At 38.8% G+C, this 15924-nt stretch overlaps 2 protein-coding genes across 2 annotated transcripts; one reads left to right on the top strand and one right to left on the bottom strand.

The window, feature by feature from the left end:
• Positions 1-1036: 1036 nt before the first annotated feature.
• Positions 1037-2361, bottom strand: LOC100764904 (hemoglobin subunit beta-1). The gene is made up of 3 exons (XM_027407894.2): positions 2270-2361; positions 1938-2160; positions 1037-1165 (listed from the first exon to the last, which is right to left on the bottom strand). The coding sequence occupies exons 1-3, from the start codon at positions 2359-2361 to the stop codon at positions 1037-1039; spliced, it is 444 nt and encodes a 147-aa protein (XP_027263695.1).
• A 4342-nt stretch (positions 2362-6703) lies between these two features.
• On the top strand, positions 6704-7468 carry LOC100764608 (acyl-protein thioesterase 1-like). The gene has a single exon (XM_027408022.2). The coding sequence runs from the start codon at positions 6704-6706 to the stop codon at positions 7379-7381; it is 678 nt and encodes a 225-aa protein (XP_027263823.1). The 3' UTR covers positions 7382-7468.
• Positions 7469-15924: the final 8456 nt, after the last annotated feature.

The following is a 15924-nucleotide window of genomic DNA, read 5'->3' as shown; positions in this document are numbered from 1 at the left end:
TTCAAAATCTTACTAAAATTATACTAGAGAGGAGTGTAAAGAATAGTTGAAACTAACTCTTTGGTTCTAGAGTATAGGATGACATGGGTGGCTATGGAGAGAAAAAGAAATTGAAGATATATTAACTAAGGTGTTAACTCTACTACCTGCATACTAAGGAGAGCTTCAGACAGCAGGTGGGAGAGATTGGATCCCCAACCCCTTCCTTAATACTGAAGATAGACATATTGAAAAGGAACATGGCATCTATCTTCAGGGTGTTATGTAAAGTTCATAACCAGTGATAAATCTGAATTTTCTTCTTCTCTCTAGTCTTATATTTCTTTCATCATCAACTCCTAACTCAGGCCATAGCACGGCATAATGCATAAAGGTCCCAGGGAAAACACCATTTGAAAACTCATGGTGACTATTGACTGTAGAGCTGAGGGACAAAGTCTCAAGTGACAAATCCAAACCTCTGTGTCATAGTGGGCTGTTTAAAGTAAGAGGAGTCAGGGGATGATGAACAATGTGGCCAGAGAAACATGGATGGAAAATTTAAGGTAATAGTGGTATGTTTAGGCAAAAAAGTGTTTTGGATAGAGACCTGTCTCTGAGGTGCTGTGTCGGCAAGGGAAAAGATAAGAGACATTTATGAGGAAGACTAGAGAAAACAAATCAAGTGCAAAAATGTAGCCAAAATCCAATCTGTAAAATGAAGCCACCACTTGAATTCTTCTCTGAGTGGTTAGGAGTGGACATTAGGGGCTGTGGCTTGCTGCTTTCTGTCTCAGCATCTATCATGAAACAGAGGCATTGATTTATTTTCCCTAGGTCAGAATTGAACCCCCCCCCTATTATGTATCATGAATGTTTAGCATGAATCTTTCTATGAGACACACAAATCATTTAGCACACCATTGCAGTGAAAGTAATAACCTTTTATTAGTCAGAAGACAGATGCCCAAAGTCTTCATCATTTTCCTCACAGGTTCAGTTGTTCTTTAGGGAACAAGTAACCTTTGAGCACAGACAAAGGAAAGGAAAGTGGGCTTTAGTGGTACTTGTGAGCCAGGGCATTGGCCACACCACTCACCACCTTCTGAAAGGCAGCCTGTGCACAGGGGGTGAAATCCTTGCCAAGGTGTAGGGAGAGCACAATCACGATCATATTGCCCAGGAGCTGTGTAAGACAAGACAGGCATCACAGATAGTAAACAAAAATACCAGACATTGCAGGCTCATTTCAAATGGCAGTTGTGGTTTTTATCTTAAAATATAAGTAGAATGGCAGCTGGGTTCTACTGGCCAATTTATTAAGAATTATTCTGTCTCAAGCAGAATTTATATTCACAATATTCCCAAGGGCAGAATAGAACCCTCCCTACTTTATATCATGAATTCTTACCATGAACATTTCTATGAGACACACAATAACTTAGCACACCGTTGAAGTAAAAATAAATGCCTTTTCTTTGTCAGAAGACAGATGTCCAAAGGCCTTCATCGCTTTTGCCAAAGCTGGCAATTTGAGTGACCCAATTGCCCTAGCCAGAAAGCCAATTATCCCTGATACTCTTTAGAGCTGTTCAAGTAAGCAGGGAATCTCACTTATCTTCCTTGTCCTCAAAGCAAGTTACCAAGAAATACTTGAAAGAAAACAAAATAAACAAACCAAAAAGCAGATAAAGAAGAAATACATTTTTAAACTACTAGTGAAAATTAAAACTTTACTGAAAAAAGAGCAAATCACAACATAGAAGAAAAAAGTAAGAGAAAAAAAATGATGACTACCAGTGCAGGGTAAAATAATCAAACTCTTGTCAGCACTCTATGAAGCACAAGCAGACACCGTCCTTGTAAATGTCTACCTAGGATCTCTTCCCCTTCCTTTGGGTGGGAAGGTGAGCACAAAAGCCAGGGGATGGAGCCACAGGCAGACCCATTAGACTCACCCTGAAGTTCTCAGGATCCACGTGCAGCTTGTCGCAGTGGAGCTCACTCAGACTGGCAAAGGTGCCCTTCAGGTTGTCCAGGTGTTTCAGGCCATCAGCAAAGGAGGTGATCACTTTATTGCCATGGGCCTTCACCTGGGGGTTACTCATGACAGCAGAGGCAGAGGACAGGTCTCCAAACTTTTCAAAGAATCTCTGGGTCCAAGGGTAGACAATCAGCAACCTAAGAAGGAGAAAAGTGCCAGAGGACGCAGGAAATTAGTACCTGTGGAGAGCAGACCTCCATCTCCATGCACCCGACTTGTGAATGTCCCTTTAACCTCAATACAAACCTGGCCAGGGATTCAGCGCCAATTTCAACAGGTTTCACCTTTCCCCACAGGCCATTGACAAGCCCCTTCTCAGCATCAGTCATGCGCACCATGGTGTCTGTTTCTGGGCTTGTGATTCAACACAACTGTATCCAAAGCAAATGTGAGAAGAAACTGGTCCTGCTCTGCTTTATATGCCTTGCCCTGGCTCCTTCCCTCTGCTCTGTGTGAGCTGTTTGGCCAATGCCAGGGTGTGGCTCATCAGGGTGAACTACATTGATGACAGCAACACCTACCCAGGGTGGATATGGCACAGGCTCAAGTGTGTGAGCTCTGCATCTTTCTTCTCAAGGTGATCTGCTGTTATCACAGAAGCAAATGCTGGTCCTAAAACATCTTCTTTGGCTATTACATTTATGCATTTATGGATCAATAACAAATTTTGTATGTTAGATATATCTTCTGCAATATTATTTACTAAACAAATGCAAAAAAGTAGCATATTACACCTAAGAAAATGGCCTGTTTTTTTTTTCAGGAATGTTTGAGAGGCTTTTCCTGTGAATACAGCCTATGAAACATAAACAAGAAGACAACATCATCATTCTTCTATTGTTTCTCTAAGTCTGTCTTTCTTCTGTTTTGGGTTATATCATCAGGTAACAAAGTAAACATGTGTTCACTTATTTCAAGCTTGTCTGTGTGTGTGTCCTTTCTTTTTATAATTCTTTAATTACTACTCATATTTACATACCCATACCCCTATTCCCTCACCCTCCCATCCTCCCATGTTCCCCACCAACCCACCCCCAACCCAACCCCAACTCCTCCCCAGGGATAGTGAGGCCCCCCCACCAGGGACCTTCAAAGTCTGTCAAATCTTTTGGGGGAGGGCCTAGGCCCTCCTTGCTGTATTTGGAATACAAATACAGTATTCCTTGCAATAGTATCCCTCCAAAGGGAATGGGCTCCCAAAGTCCATTGTGCTCTAGAGATAAAGACTGGCTCCACCTTTACAGGTCCCATAGACTGTCTTGTCCTCCTAGCTGGCACCACATTCAGAGAGCTTGGTTTGGTCCAATGCTGTTTCCCCAGCTTTATGACAAGGGTCTCCATGTTATCAGTAGGTCAGGTCCACTGTTTCTGCAGGTCTCTCTAGCCCCATCTTGGCTCCTTTGTTCATCCCTCCTCCCTCTCCACAACTGAATTGCAGTAGTGTGCTTCAGTGCTCAGCTGTGGGTGTCTGTTTCTGCTTCGAACAGCAACAGCATGAAGGCTCTCATTCCTCTCCCTGCTCCTGGGCTCCCACTTTGGTCAGGGGTTCTTGTCCCCATCCCCTTCATCGAGGGACTACACAATCTTCTCTTGGGATCATCCTTGTTTTCTAGCTCTGCTGGTAGTGTGGATTGTAGAATAATGATCCTTTGCTCTATGTCTAAAAATCAAAAATGAGTGAGTACATTCTATGTTTATCTTTTTGTAATTGGGTTACCTCACTCAGGATGGTTTCTTCTAGTTCCATCCATTTGCCTGTGAATTTCAAGATTCCATTGTGTTTTTTCACTGAGTAGTACATTGTGTAAATGTAGCACATTTTCTCTATCCATTCTTCAGTTGAGGGGCATCTAGGCTGCTTCCAGGTTCTGGATATTATAAATAATGCTGCTATCAACATAGTTGAACATATGTCCTTATTGTTTGAGTGTGCATACTTTGGGCAAATGCCCAAGAGAGGAATTGCTGGACCTTGAGGTAGACTTATTCACATTTTCCTGAGAAATCACCATACTGATTTTCAAAGTAGTTGTACAAGTTTGCACTCACACCAACAATGGAGGAGGGTTCTTCTTTCTCCACATCCCCTCCAGCATAGATTGTCATTAGTGTTATTAATTCCTACATGATTAAAGGTAAAGATCAGGAATAACTGGAACACACCTAAACATGATAAAAACAATATATAGCAAACCAAGAGCCAAAATCAAACTAAAATGAGAGAAACTCAAGGCGATTCCTCTAAAATCAAGAACAAGACAAGGCTGTCCACTCTCTCCATATCTCTTCAATATTGTACTTGAAGTCCTAGCTAGAGCAATAAGACAACAAAAGGAGATCAAGGGGATACAAATTGGAAAGGAAGAAGTCAAACTTTCACTATTTCCAGATGACATGATAGTTTACATAAGTAACCCAAAAAACTCTACCAGGGAACTACTACAGTCGATAAACACCTTCAGCAAAGTGGCAGAGTACAAGATTAACTAAAAAAAATCAGTAGCCCTACTATATACAGAAGATAAATGTGTTGAGAAAGAAATCAGGGAAACATCACCCTTTACAATAGCAACTAACAACATAAAATATCTTGGGGTAACACTAACCAAAAACGTGAAAGTCCTCTATAGGAAGAACTTTGAGTCTTTAAAGAAAGAAATTAAAGAAGATACCAGAAAATGGAAGGATCTCCCATGCTCTTGGATAGGTAGGATCAACATAGTAAAAATAGAAATCTTCCAAAAGCTATCTACATATTCAATGCAATTCCCATCAAAATCCCAACACAAATCTTCACAGACCTTGAAAGAATAATACTCAACTTCATATGAAAAAACAAAAAAAAACCCAGGATAGCCAAAACAACCCTGTACAATAAAGGAACTTCTGGAGGCATCACCATCCCTGACTTCAAGCTCTATTATACAGCCATAGTCCTGAAAACAGTTTGGTATTGGACCAAAAATAGACAGGTTGACCAATGAAATTGAATTTAAAACCGTAATATTAACCCACACACATAGGAACACCTGATTTTTGACAAAGAAGCTAAAGTTATACAATGAAAAAAAGAAAGCATCATCAACAAATGGTGTTGGCATAACTGGATTCGGACATGTAGAAGATTGCAGTTAGATCCACATCTATTGCCATGCACAAAACTTAAATCCAAATGGATCAAAGACCTCAACATAAATTCTGCCACACTGAACCTCCTAGAAAAGAAGGTAGGTGGTACCCTGGAAGAAATTGGTACAGGAGACCACTTTATGAACATAACACCAGTCCTTCTTTCTTTAATTTGTTCACTTATTCCTGTTAATTTTGAGAAGAAGCTGAATTGAGTGAGTCTTATACACTTGTTACTCTTTTAGTTTTGGAGCCCCAGAGATGGAAACAGAGTTCCCAATTCAGTAGAAAATCAATATGAATATAAAGAGATTTAGAACCCAATATTTGCCTGTGAATTTCAAGATTTCATTGTTTTTTCTGCTGAGTAATACTTCATTATGCAAATGTACCACATTTTCTTCATCCATTCTTTCATTGAGGTCTCACCCTCACTGAGGAGTGGATGGGGGGTTGGAATGTGGGGATGTTGGGAGAAATGACTGAAAGGAGGAAGAGGAACCTGGAATTGATATGTAAAATAAGATTGTTTCTAATTTAAATAAAAAAATTCTAAAGAGAATCCAAAGATTGGATTAAATATTTAGGGCTTCAGTTTTCTGGAAAGAAAAATTTGATAAAACAACAAGCTTTTTCTTTCTGTAATCCTCTGTGGATGTCTGGAGGAGCAGAAGGACTGCCTATCATTTGAACTCAGGGGCAGGTAAACCTAAGGTTCATGGAGGTTGAAAGAATTTCTCAGGAGTGCCAACTTGTACAGTCTCTTTGGAAATCAGTATGGGGACTCCTCAAAAAAAAAAGGGGGGGGGAATCAGTTTACCACAAGATCCAGCAATTCCACTCTTAGGCATATACCCAAAAGAAGCACATTCATACAACAAGGACATCTGTTCACGATGTTCATAGCAGCACTATTTGTAATAGCCAGAAACTGGAAGCAGCCTAGATGCCCCTCAACCAAAGAATGGATAGAGAAAATGTGGTACATTTACACAATGGAGTACTTACTACTCAGTGGGCAAAAAAAAAAACAATGGAATCTTGAAATTTGCAGGAAAATGGATGGATCTAGAAGAAACCATTCTGAGTGAGGTAACCCAATCGAAAAAAGACAAACATGGTATGTACTCACTCATATGGGGATTTTAGACATAGAGTAAAGGATTAGCAACCTACAATCCACACTGCCAAAGAAGCTAATAAACGAGGACCCTAAGAGAAACATACATGGTCCCCTGGAGAAGGGGAGAGTGTTAAGATCTGCTGAGCAAATTAGGAGTATGGGAAGAGGGGGGAGGGAGCTAGGAGAATGAGGAGGGGAGAAGAAGAGGGATGCAGACGACATGAGGGAGCAGAAAGTTTGAGTCGGGGGAAGAATAGATGATAACAAGAATGGAGGTATCATAATAGAGGGAGTCATTTCTGGTTTACAGAGAAATCAGGCACTAGGGTAATGTCTGGAGATCTACAAAGGTGACACCAGCTAACAATCTAAGCAACAGCCCTTCCACTTGCCATGCACTGTCCGCCTGCCAGTGGATGTGAGGCAACATGTCTGCCCCGCTGCGCGCAGTCCTGCCTGCTGCCCAAAAGGCCACCTCCGCGGTTATTTTCCTTCACGGATTGGGAGATACTGGGCACGGATGGGCAGACGCCTTTGCAGATATCAGAAGTTCCCACATCAAATACATCTGTCCACATGCTCCTGTTATGCCTGTTACATTAAATATGAATATGGCTATGCCTTCTTGGTTTGATATTATTGGACTTTCACCAGATTCTCATGAGGATGAATCTGGAATTAAACAGGCAGCAGAAAGTGTAAAATCTTTGATAGATCAAGAGGTGAAGAATGGTATTCCCTTTAACAGAATTATTCTGGGAGGATTTTCTCAGGGAGGCGCTTTATCTTTATACACCGCTCTTACCACACAGCAGAAACTGGCTGGCATCACTGCGCTCAGTTGCTGGCTTCCACTCCGGGCTTCATTTCCGCAGAGTCCTATCAATAGCACTAATAGAGATATTTCTATTCTCCAGTGCCATGGAGATTGTGACCCTTTAGTTCCCCTAATGTTTGGTTCTCTTACTGTTGAAAAACTAAAAGCATTGGTAAATCCATCCAATGTAACCTTCAAAGTCTATGAAGGCATGATGCACAGCTCATGTCAGCAGGAAATGATGGATGTCAAGCAATTCACTGATAAACTCCTACCTCCAATTGATTGACGTCACTAAGAGGCCTTGTGTAGATGGTCACCAGCATCACTGTTGTAGAGTATAAACCTCTCCCCATGCCTGATCATAAAACTTCTAATGTTCACAGTGTTAAAATGTTTTGTATATGCATATACATACCAATGATCAATGATATCTCCCTTATGGAAATGTATGATTCTTTTAAGTTTCAATACATGTATCTGTATTAAGCAATCCATAAGATACTAGTATTAAAGTCAGTGAAGTGAAGCAGCTAGTTTCTTTTTCTCAAATTAATTCAACAAAATAAAATAACACAACCAGAGTTTTTATGACATTGTTTGAAAATTACTAGAATGCTCACTGAAATTTGTTCAGGTCTAAACAAGCTGTTAAAGATCATCTGTAAGTGACTTGTAAGTGCTGTGAGTTAGACTATGATTTTATTCCTCAACTCTTCAGTCACCATGCAGTGTCTGTATTTTATATGTATGTTCATATATCCGTGACTGTAATACATAAGAAGTAGATGGTATTACATTATCCTTGATACTAGGGATAATGCTTTTTAAGTGTCAGAAAAGTAATACTGCTCTCTCCAATTAATGACCCTTTTATCGAGGGACCAGGCTATTCTATTCCTTCTACTTAATTTTTCTCCTTTCAAGAAACAAAAGTTTGGTTTTCTTTTTTTCATAGAGACTAATATTGCCACTCTGCCATTAAAAAACCTGTCAATACATACTATAATTGACATTCTGAATCACAGACATATGGTATTTCAAATCTAGGTAATGTGAAAAGAAATCAAACATTATTTAATCTTGCATATTTCAAGGAACTGCAGCTCAGTCCTACTTTAGACTGTAGAAGTATCAGTCCTGGTAATCTGTTTTTATTTCTATGTAAACACAAAACAAAATAAAACAAACCTTAAAGGGTAAATAGTATCTTGGAATGTTCAAAAATAAGTATTTAAGACCAGTTTTGAAGTCTAACTTCTAAAACAGTTACATCTTAAAGCAGACTTTAAGTTTACATTTTCTGTACATGTGTTATATTTAAAACCAAATACTGTTCAAGATGAGCAATCACAAACTTATTTGTATCTGGTAACTAATTTGAAACTTTCATCTTAGGTAAAGGCATTTTGAGAATTAGTTTCCTATACAAACGTTAAGACAACAATCATCTGATTTTAAATCAACTGTTTAAAATAGCTGGTGAAAATTATTAAAATGAATTTATAGGTAAGAAAGACTGACTAGAACCTATACATCTAATTATATATATAGTGTAGCTACCATACAGTTGAATCTGTTGCAAAATTATGGTCATTTCTTAATTGTTGCTTTTCCTGCTGCTTAACTGACCATCACCATGCTAAGCAGCATCATTATGAATGGGTGCTAACTGATCTGGAGATCATTGGGTATGGAGTAAATGAGATGTTGATAATGAAGCCATATGCTTATGTCACAACTTAAAACTATTTCAAACAATCATTTATTGTTTTGCTTTACTTTGAAGAACATATACTTACATCAGTTATACCATCAGTAAAATTTTATTTGTGGTAAGAAATATCCCATTGAATTCTTGTGCTATAATGTTGGAATATGTCATGTTTTTCACAGTTTCTATCTGTGTGAAATAAAATTTAATTCTTGCTTTCTTGAAAAAAAATCAATCTAAGCAACAGAGGAGAGGCTACCTTAAATGCCGTCCCCTGATTATGAGATTGATGACTGACTTATATGCCATCCTATAGCCTTCATTCAGCAGCTGGTGGAAATAGAAGCAGACAGCTACATCTAATCACCGAACTGAAATGGAACCCAGATGCAGAGAAGGATGAGTGAAGAGCACAGGGGTCCAGACCAGGCTGGTGAAACCCACAGAAACAGCTGACCTGAATATATGGGAACTCTTGCTCCCCAGACTGATAGCTGGAATACCAGCATGGGACTGATCCAGACCCCAGGAACATGGGTTTCTGTGAGGAAACCTCAGAAATCTATGGACCTCCTCTAGAAGTTCAGTACTTATCCCTAGAATAGGTGTGGACTCCCAAAGTCCATATAGAGGAATACTCCCTGAGCCAAGACACACAGGGGTGGGCCTAGGCCCTATCCCAAAGGATACAATAGACACTGGTGACACCCTATGGAAGGCTTCACCATCAAGGGGGAGCAGAAAGAATATGTGATAGATAGGGTTTTAGTTGGGGGTGGTGGTAGGGGAGGATGGGTGGGAGAAGGGAACTGGGGTTGTCATGTAAAACAATACTGTTTCTAATTCAAATAAAAAAGTTGGAAAAAAAAGAATTTCTTGCTGTGGTCAAATCTTCATTCCTTCCTTCCTTCCTTCCTTCCTTCCTTCCTTCCTTCCTTCCTTCCTTCCTCCTTCCCTCCCTCCCTTCCTTCCTTCCTTTTCCTTCTCCTCATTTTGATTTCTTCACTGATTTATTCAATCATTTTGCTTCCTTATGTGCACTATGTATGCTATGTTTTAGAATCCTTTTCATTTTTGATAGTCCTTACCTAGTTCCATTTGCATTATATACTTAGTTGCAGTTTCTATTAAATTTTTGAACCTTCATTTCTATGTCTTTTCCTGTTTCCCTCCACTTCCCACCCTCCAGACTCTCATATAAAACATCCTTATTTTTTCACACTAAGAAGAACTTCTGAAGTGTTCTTTTCATTCTTGGTGTTCAACCAGTTGCAGGAAACTAAATAAACTCTGTGAGCTACACAAAAAGAAGACTTGAATATAGGAGGAGGAGGTTCTGGGAAGAAAGGCTACATCATGAGAGGAAGGAGAGAGGCACATGTGGGTGAAAATGACTAACAGACATTATAGAAATGTGTGAAAGTATTAAACCAAGTCCTCAAACTTGCCATGGAAAGAAGAAAACCAACAAGCCTTTCTGAGTAATGTAAGATTGTCTCTGTGTTCTCTCTTTCTCTCCCTCCATCCATCCCTCACTCCTTCTGTCCCTCCATCCCTCCCTCCTTCCCCTCTCCCAGGTCTGTCTGACTATCTGTGTGCTGCACATTTCTGTTTCTCCCTACATCTTACATATATGCACCACTTCATCAAAACATAATGGACAAGAGTTTATAAAGTCAACAAGAACTGAAAATTTTCTACAACAGTTAAGATTAAATTTCCATCCCTAAACTTTCATAGGAGCTCTACAACAAAGAATGAGAATATAACAAAAATCTGCTAAGTTTTTTTTCAACCATTTAATTTAAATATGAAGATCATGGGTTCTGGAAACTAGGAACTGTTGGTGTGGGATGTAAGTTTCAGAGAATTATCCTGAGTTCCCCAATATGTTGATTGTTTTAGGAACAACTTCTTTCTATAGTTGTCTGCTTCCTGAGTAGAGACACATGAGATGATACAGGAAGATACTATGTTTTTTTTTCTTTTTTATTTGGAGAGAAAATACTTAGAGTGCCTCCCTCCCCCTTTCAAAAATCTTGGCATCTGTTAATTTTTTTACTTTATTACACATTCCCCAAACATTTTGCATATCTTCATGCCTGTTTATTTTAATTTTAATTTTTGCTCTTTAAATACATTATATCCTGACCACAGTTTCCCCTACTGCCACTCTTCCCAGTTCCTGCCACCCTCCTCTCTAGATCTACTCCACTTCTGTTTATTTTTATACAATAGAAACTTTTAACATTTGAAAGCAGACCTTGCATCAACCCAATATGGTATAACTAATTACAATAACACAATATCAAACCCTCATATCAAGTTTGGGTGAAGAGATCCAGGAGAAGAAAGAGGTCTCAAGTGCATGAAAAATTGTCATTGATTCCTCCCATTCTTGTCAGTCCCACAAGGACACCCAGCTAGGCAACAATATTGTCTATGCAGAGGACTTGTCTCAATCCCACATAGGCTCTGTGATTGTTGCTTTAGTATCTGTGAGCCTCTCTGAGGCCTTATTCGTTGCTTAGTAATGTTCTGCTGGTGTTCTCAAACCCTCCAGATACTTCCTCCCTCTGCCTTTTGCAGGGTCGCCCTGTCTCCACTAGTGTTTGGCTGTCAGTCTCTGTACCAGCTCCTATTAGTTGATGGACAATGCTTCTCTGATGACAATTGGGGTAGTCACTGATCTATGAGTATAGCAGAATATCATAGAAATCATTTCACTGAATTTTTCCAGTGGTATTTGATTATGTACATGATCTCTGGGCTGACTTGCCTCTGGTTCCTGCCTTATACCTGATTTTTATGTAGATTTCAGTGTCTCAGGAATATAAGACTAAGCTTCTTGAAATGACTCTGGAGTATCTCTGCTTCTGCCATACAAGCCTATGGCTCTTTGAGACTCTCTCCAAAAGTAAAGTGATCTCTGTGCCTGCTATGTACAATTTTCTTTGCAGGAAATGTGGCTGTGCACAAAAGACCATCTGCACTTAGCCTTAGCACAACAGAGTATATACACAAATCCATATATGGGTGAAATAACAATTAATGAAACAGGCAGCCAAAATTTGAAGGAGAGTTGAGAGGGCTATTTGAGATGGTTTTGTGGGAAGAGGGAAGGGAGAAATGTTATGATTAAATTTTAATCTAAGAAAAAAACAAAAGAAATAAACACTATAAAATAAATGTAACAGACTCAGTGAGTTTTGGTAGTATACACAGATTGTATGATGAATTCACTGTTACATACATAGCTTTGGTTTGTTTGTTTAGCAGGTAAATAGAAATATAACCAAAAGGAGTATAATTAGGGTGAAAGCCATGGCAACTTCATACATGACAAGAATGACACTGAAGTGAGAAATTCTGCTCACCGTGAAGGCAATGCTATAGCTTCCTGTGTGTTTCTTCATTGAATATTGTAGCATATACTCCAAAGCTGCCATGTGATTGTCTTCATTGCATATTACAGAATTTACACCAGAGCTTCCATGAGATTGGTGGTCTTCATTGGGTATTATAGCATTTACACCAGAGCTGCCATGTGGTTGATGATCTTCACTGGAAAATGTAGAATATCCACAAGAGCTGCCATTTGGTTAGTGCTTCTCTGGACAATCTTATCACTCAGATTGTCCTCTAGTCACAAATGTTTGAGGATAAGGATTACTTTGTCCATTGACCATATTACTGATTTTTTCTGTTTTGTATTTATTTGTTTTATTTGGTTTTTGTTTGTTTATTGCTGGTGCATCCTGACCTCAGTTTCTCCTTCCTCCACTGCTTCTAGACTCCCCTCCCTCACCCACTCTCCCTCCTTTCTTTTCAGAAAAAGGCAGGCCTGCCATGGATATCACCTAGCCATGGCATATCAAGTTTCAGTGAAACTAGGCACCTCCTCTCATGTTAAGTGTTGATCAGGTTACTCTGTAGGAAGAAGTGATCCTAAAAGCAGGCAGCAGAGTTAGAGATAGCCCCTGTTCTCACTGTTAGGAGTCCCACAAGAGGATCAAGTTCTTTTCTTACCACATATTGGAAAATTTAGCATAATCCACAGTATGATGTCAAAATGCAATATAAACATCTGTTTATAAACAGAGACTATAAGACATGACATGTGCTTTAGTGAAAAAGAGATTTGAAACAATGTTAAAGTAGGAATAAGTGAAAATTTTCCAAGGCAGTTTTGAAAACTTTATTGAATCAGAGATTGAAGTAATTCAAAAACAGAACCTCACCATTTAATTCTCCCTAAAAAAGAAGTGGAGCACAAAGTCAGCAAATCCAGAATATTTATCATGTGTATTTGGAACTTTGCTGTAGAAGGGAAGCTTTAGGACTCAAGGGAACTTTGCTTATTTCAGAGAGACTTTATTGGGACTACTGTACACTGATGATTAGAGATGTGGGATTAGGAACCATGCCAGTGCATTTCTTGGGTAGTAACTATGCTTTAGAATAATTATACCATTGTTAAAGTAATTGTTAGAAGAGTGTATCACAGCTGTGATAGGCCTTGAAGCCATACCTCAGCTTTACAGTCTCCAGTGGATCCTCACAAGTGCCAGGACCCTGTTACTTTGGAACATTTATGAAAACTCTATGTTACATGAAGCTTAATTACTATGATGAGACAACCAGACAAAAGCAACTAAAAGGACAATGGCTTACTTATCTCATAGTTCAAGGTATGGCACATCATGCTGGGGAACTCAAGGCCACAGGAGATTGAAGCAGGTGGTCATATTGCATTCAGAGTCAGGAGCAATCAATGTATCCTGCCATTTAATTTCCCTTCTTAAGGAAAAGAAAGTAAGAGAGAAATGAACAACAAAAGAACTGTTTGAGGTATCACCATCATAATTTCAAGTTGTACTACAGAACTATAGTAATAAACCCACATGCTATTGGCATAAAAACAGACCCAATCATCAATGGAATTGAATTAAAGACCCAGGCATTAATCCACATACCTATGGACACCTGATTTTTGAGAAAGTAGCCAGAAATATACTCAGGAAAAATACAACACCTTCAACAAATGGTGCTGGTCTCAATAAATACCTATCACCCTGTACAAAACTTAAGTCTAAGTGTAACAAAGACCTCAACCTAAAACCAGATACAATGAACCTGATAGAAGAGAAACTGGGGGAAAGCCTTCAATATATTGGTATGGGAGACAACTTCCTGAGCAGAACACCAATAACATAGGCACTAAGGTTGACAATTAATAAATGGGAACCCATGAAACTGTAAAGCTTTTGTAAGGCAAAACACACCATCAATCAGGCAAAGTGACAGAATACAGAATAGGAAAATATTGTACCAACTCCACATCCAAGAGACAACTAATATCCAAAATGTATAAAGAATTCAAGAAACTAAATATCAAAAAAAAAAAATCCAACTGAAGAATTAGGTAGAGATCTAAACAGGGAATTCTCATCAGAGGAATCTCAAATGTAAGAGAAACATTTAAAGAAATGTTCAACATCCTTAGCCATCATGGAAATGCAAAACAAAACTTCTTTGAGATTCATCAGAATTGCTAAGATCAACAGTACATGTGACATCTCGTGCTGTCAAGGATGTGGAGCAAGAGGAACACTCTTCCATTGCTGGTGGAGTGCAAACTTCTACAAACACTATGGAAATTAATATGGCAGTTTGTCAGAAATTTTGGAATCAATCTACTTGAAGAGTCAGCTATACCACACTATACCACTCATGGCCATATACCCAAAGGATACTCCATACTACCACAATGACACCGGGTCAACCATGTTCATTGCAGCTTCATTCATAATAGCCAGAAACAGAAATAAATCTTGATATCTCTTAACAAAAGAATGGATAAAGAAAATGTGGTACATTTCCACAATTGAGAAAGCTGTTTAATAAATGTACAGGAAAATGAATGGAACTAGAAAAAATAACTCTGAGAGAGTTAACTAAGACCCAGAAAGACAAATACGTTATATATTCTTTTATAAATGGATATTGACTCTTAAGTTAATTATAACCAAGCTACAATTTCACAGACCCAGAGAGGTTAGGTAAAGGTTGGAAGCATCGATCTCCCCGGAAGGGTAAAGAGATTTGATTTTTATGGGTGGATTGTAGGCAGGTGTGGATGTGAGAAGGAAGGATCAGGTTGTGCAGTGAAGATGGATGTTTCTGTCCTGCCAGGTTCCTCTGCCCTTTATCCCCAAATAAACACACAGAAACATATTATTTATTAACCTATTTGTTGATTGCTAGGGCTTCTTATTGACTAGCTCTCTCTTAATTATTAACCCACAACTACTACTACTCTTTGTATTTCTACATGATATCTTACCAGAGATTGCCTGGTGTGTCCTATCTTCTTAATCTCTACATGGTGTCCCTTTTGTGGCCTCTCCTACCTTCCTCCCTGGAATTCTCCTGATCTTCTAGGTCTGCCTATATTCCTGCCTTTATTGGCCAATGAATGTTTTATTCATCTACCAATAAGAGAAACATATATACAGAAGAACATCTCTCAGCATCTCTTCTTTGCTATCAAAATAAAAAGAAGGGTTTTAACTTTAACAGTAAAATTGCATATAACAAAACAGTTATCTAGCAAAAACTATACTTAACATTATTTAGTCCATTAATCTTTGGCAAATTTTAAAGAAAACATTCAATCATCTATCCTATCTTTGTGAGTCTAAGGTTTTATATGTAACTTATTTTTTATCATAACTAAGGGAAACCATAACTATCAGTCTTCAACTCCATCAAAGACCTCAGAAGGATAATATATGAACCCTAGAATTGACAGAGAAATCTCATTGCCTGGACTGTCACCCAATGTTCTTTCATAATGTTGGGGTATCCAATAGTGTCTAGAAGACTTCTCAGTGAAGCAGGAAATTTAAAATTGTCCCACCTATATGGGCAGTTTGTCATTTTTTCTTTGTTCTGCAGAATGCCTAGCAGATTCTTCCATGATGAAGGAACTCTACAAGACTGTCCCATCTTGTCTTTTCTATGTTAACAATCACTTTGTTGAGGGTCCTGCATGTCCAGTTTATACAGCATACAGTCAAACAGTCCAGGCAAGAGCAGTTTCTTGCCCCAATGGC

Source organism: Cricetulus griseus, chromosome 3 (genome assembly GCF_003668045.3).
Source record: "Cricetulus griseus strain 17A/GY chromosome 3, alternate assembly CriGri-PICRH-1.0, whole genome shotgun sequence".
Lineage (NCBI taxonomy): Eukaryota > Metazoa > Chordata > Mammalia > Rodentia > Cricetidae > Cricetulus > Cricetulus griseus.
Note: the sequence above shows the minus strand (reverse complement) of the source record. Positions and strands in the feature narration are given on the sequence as shown.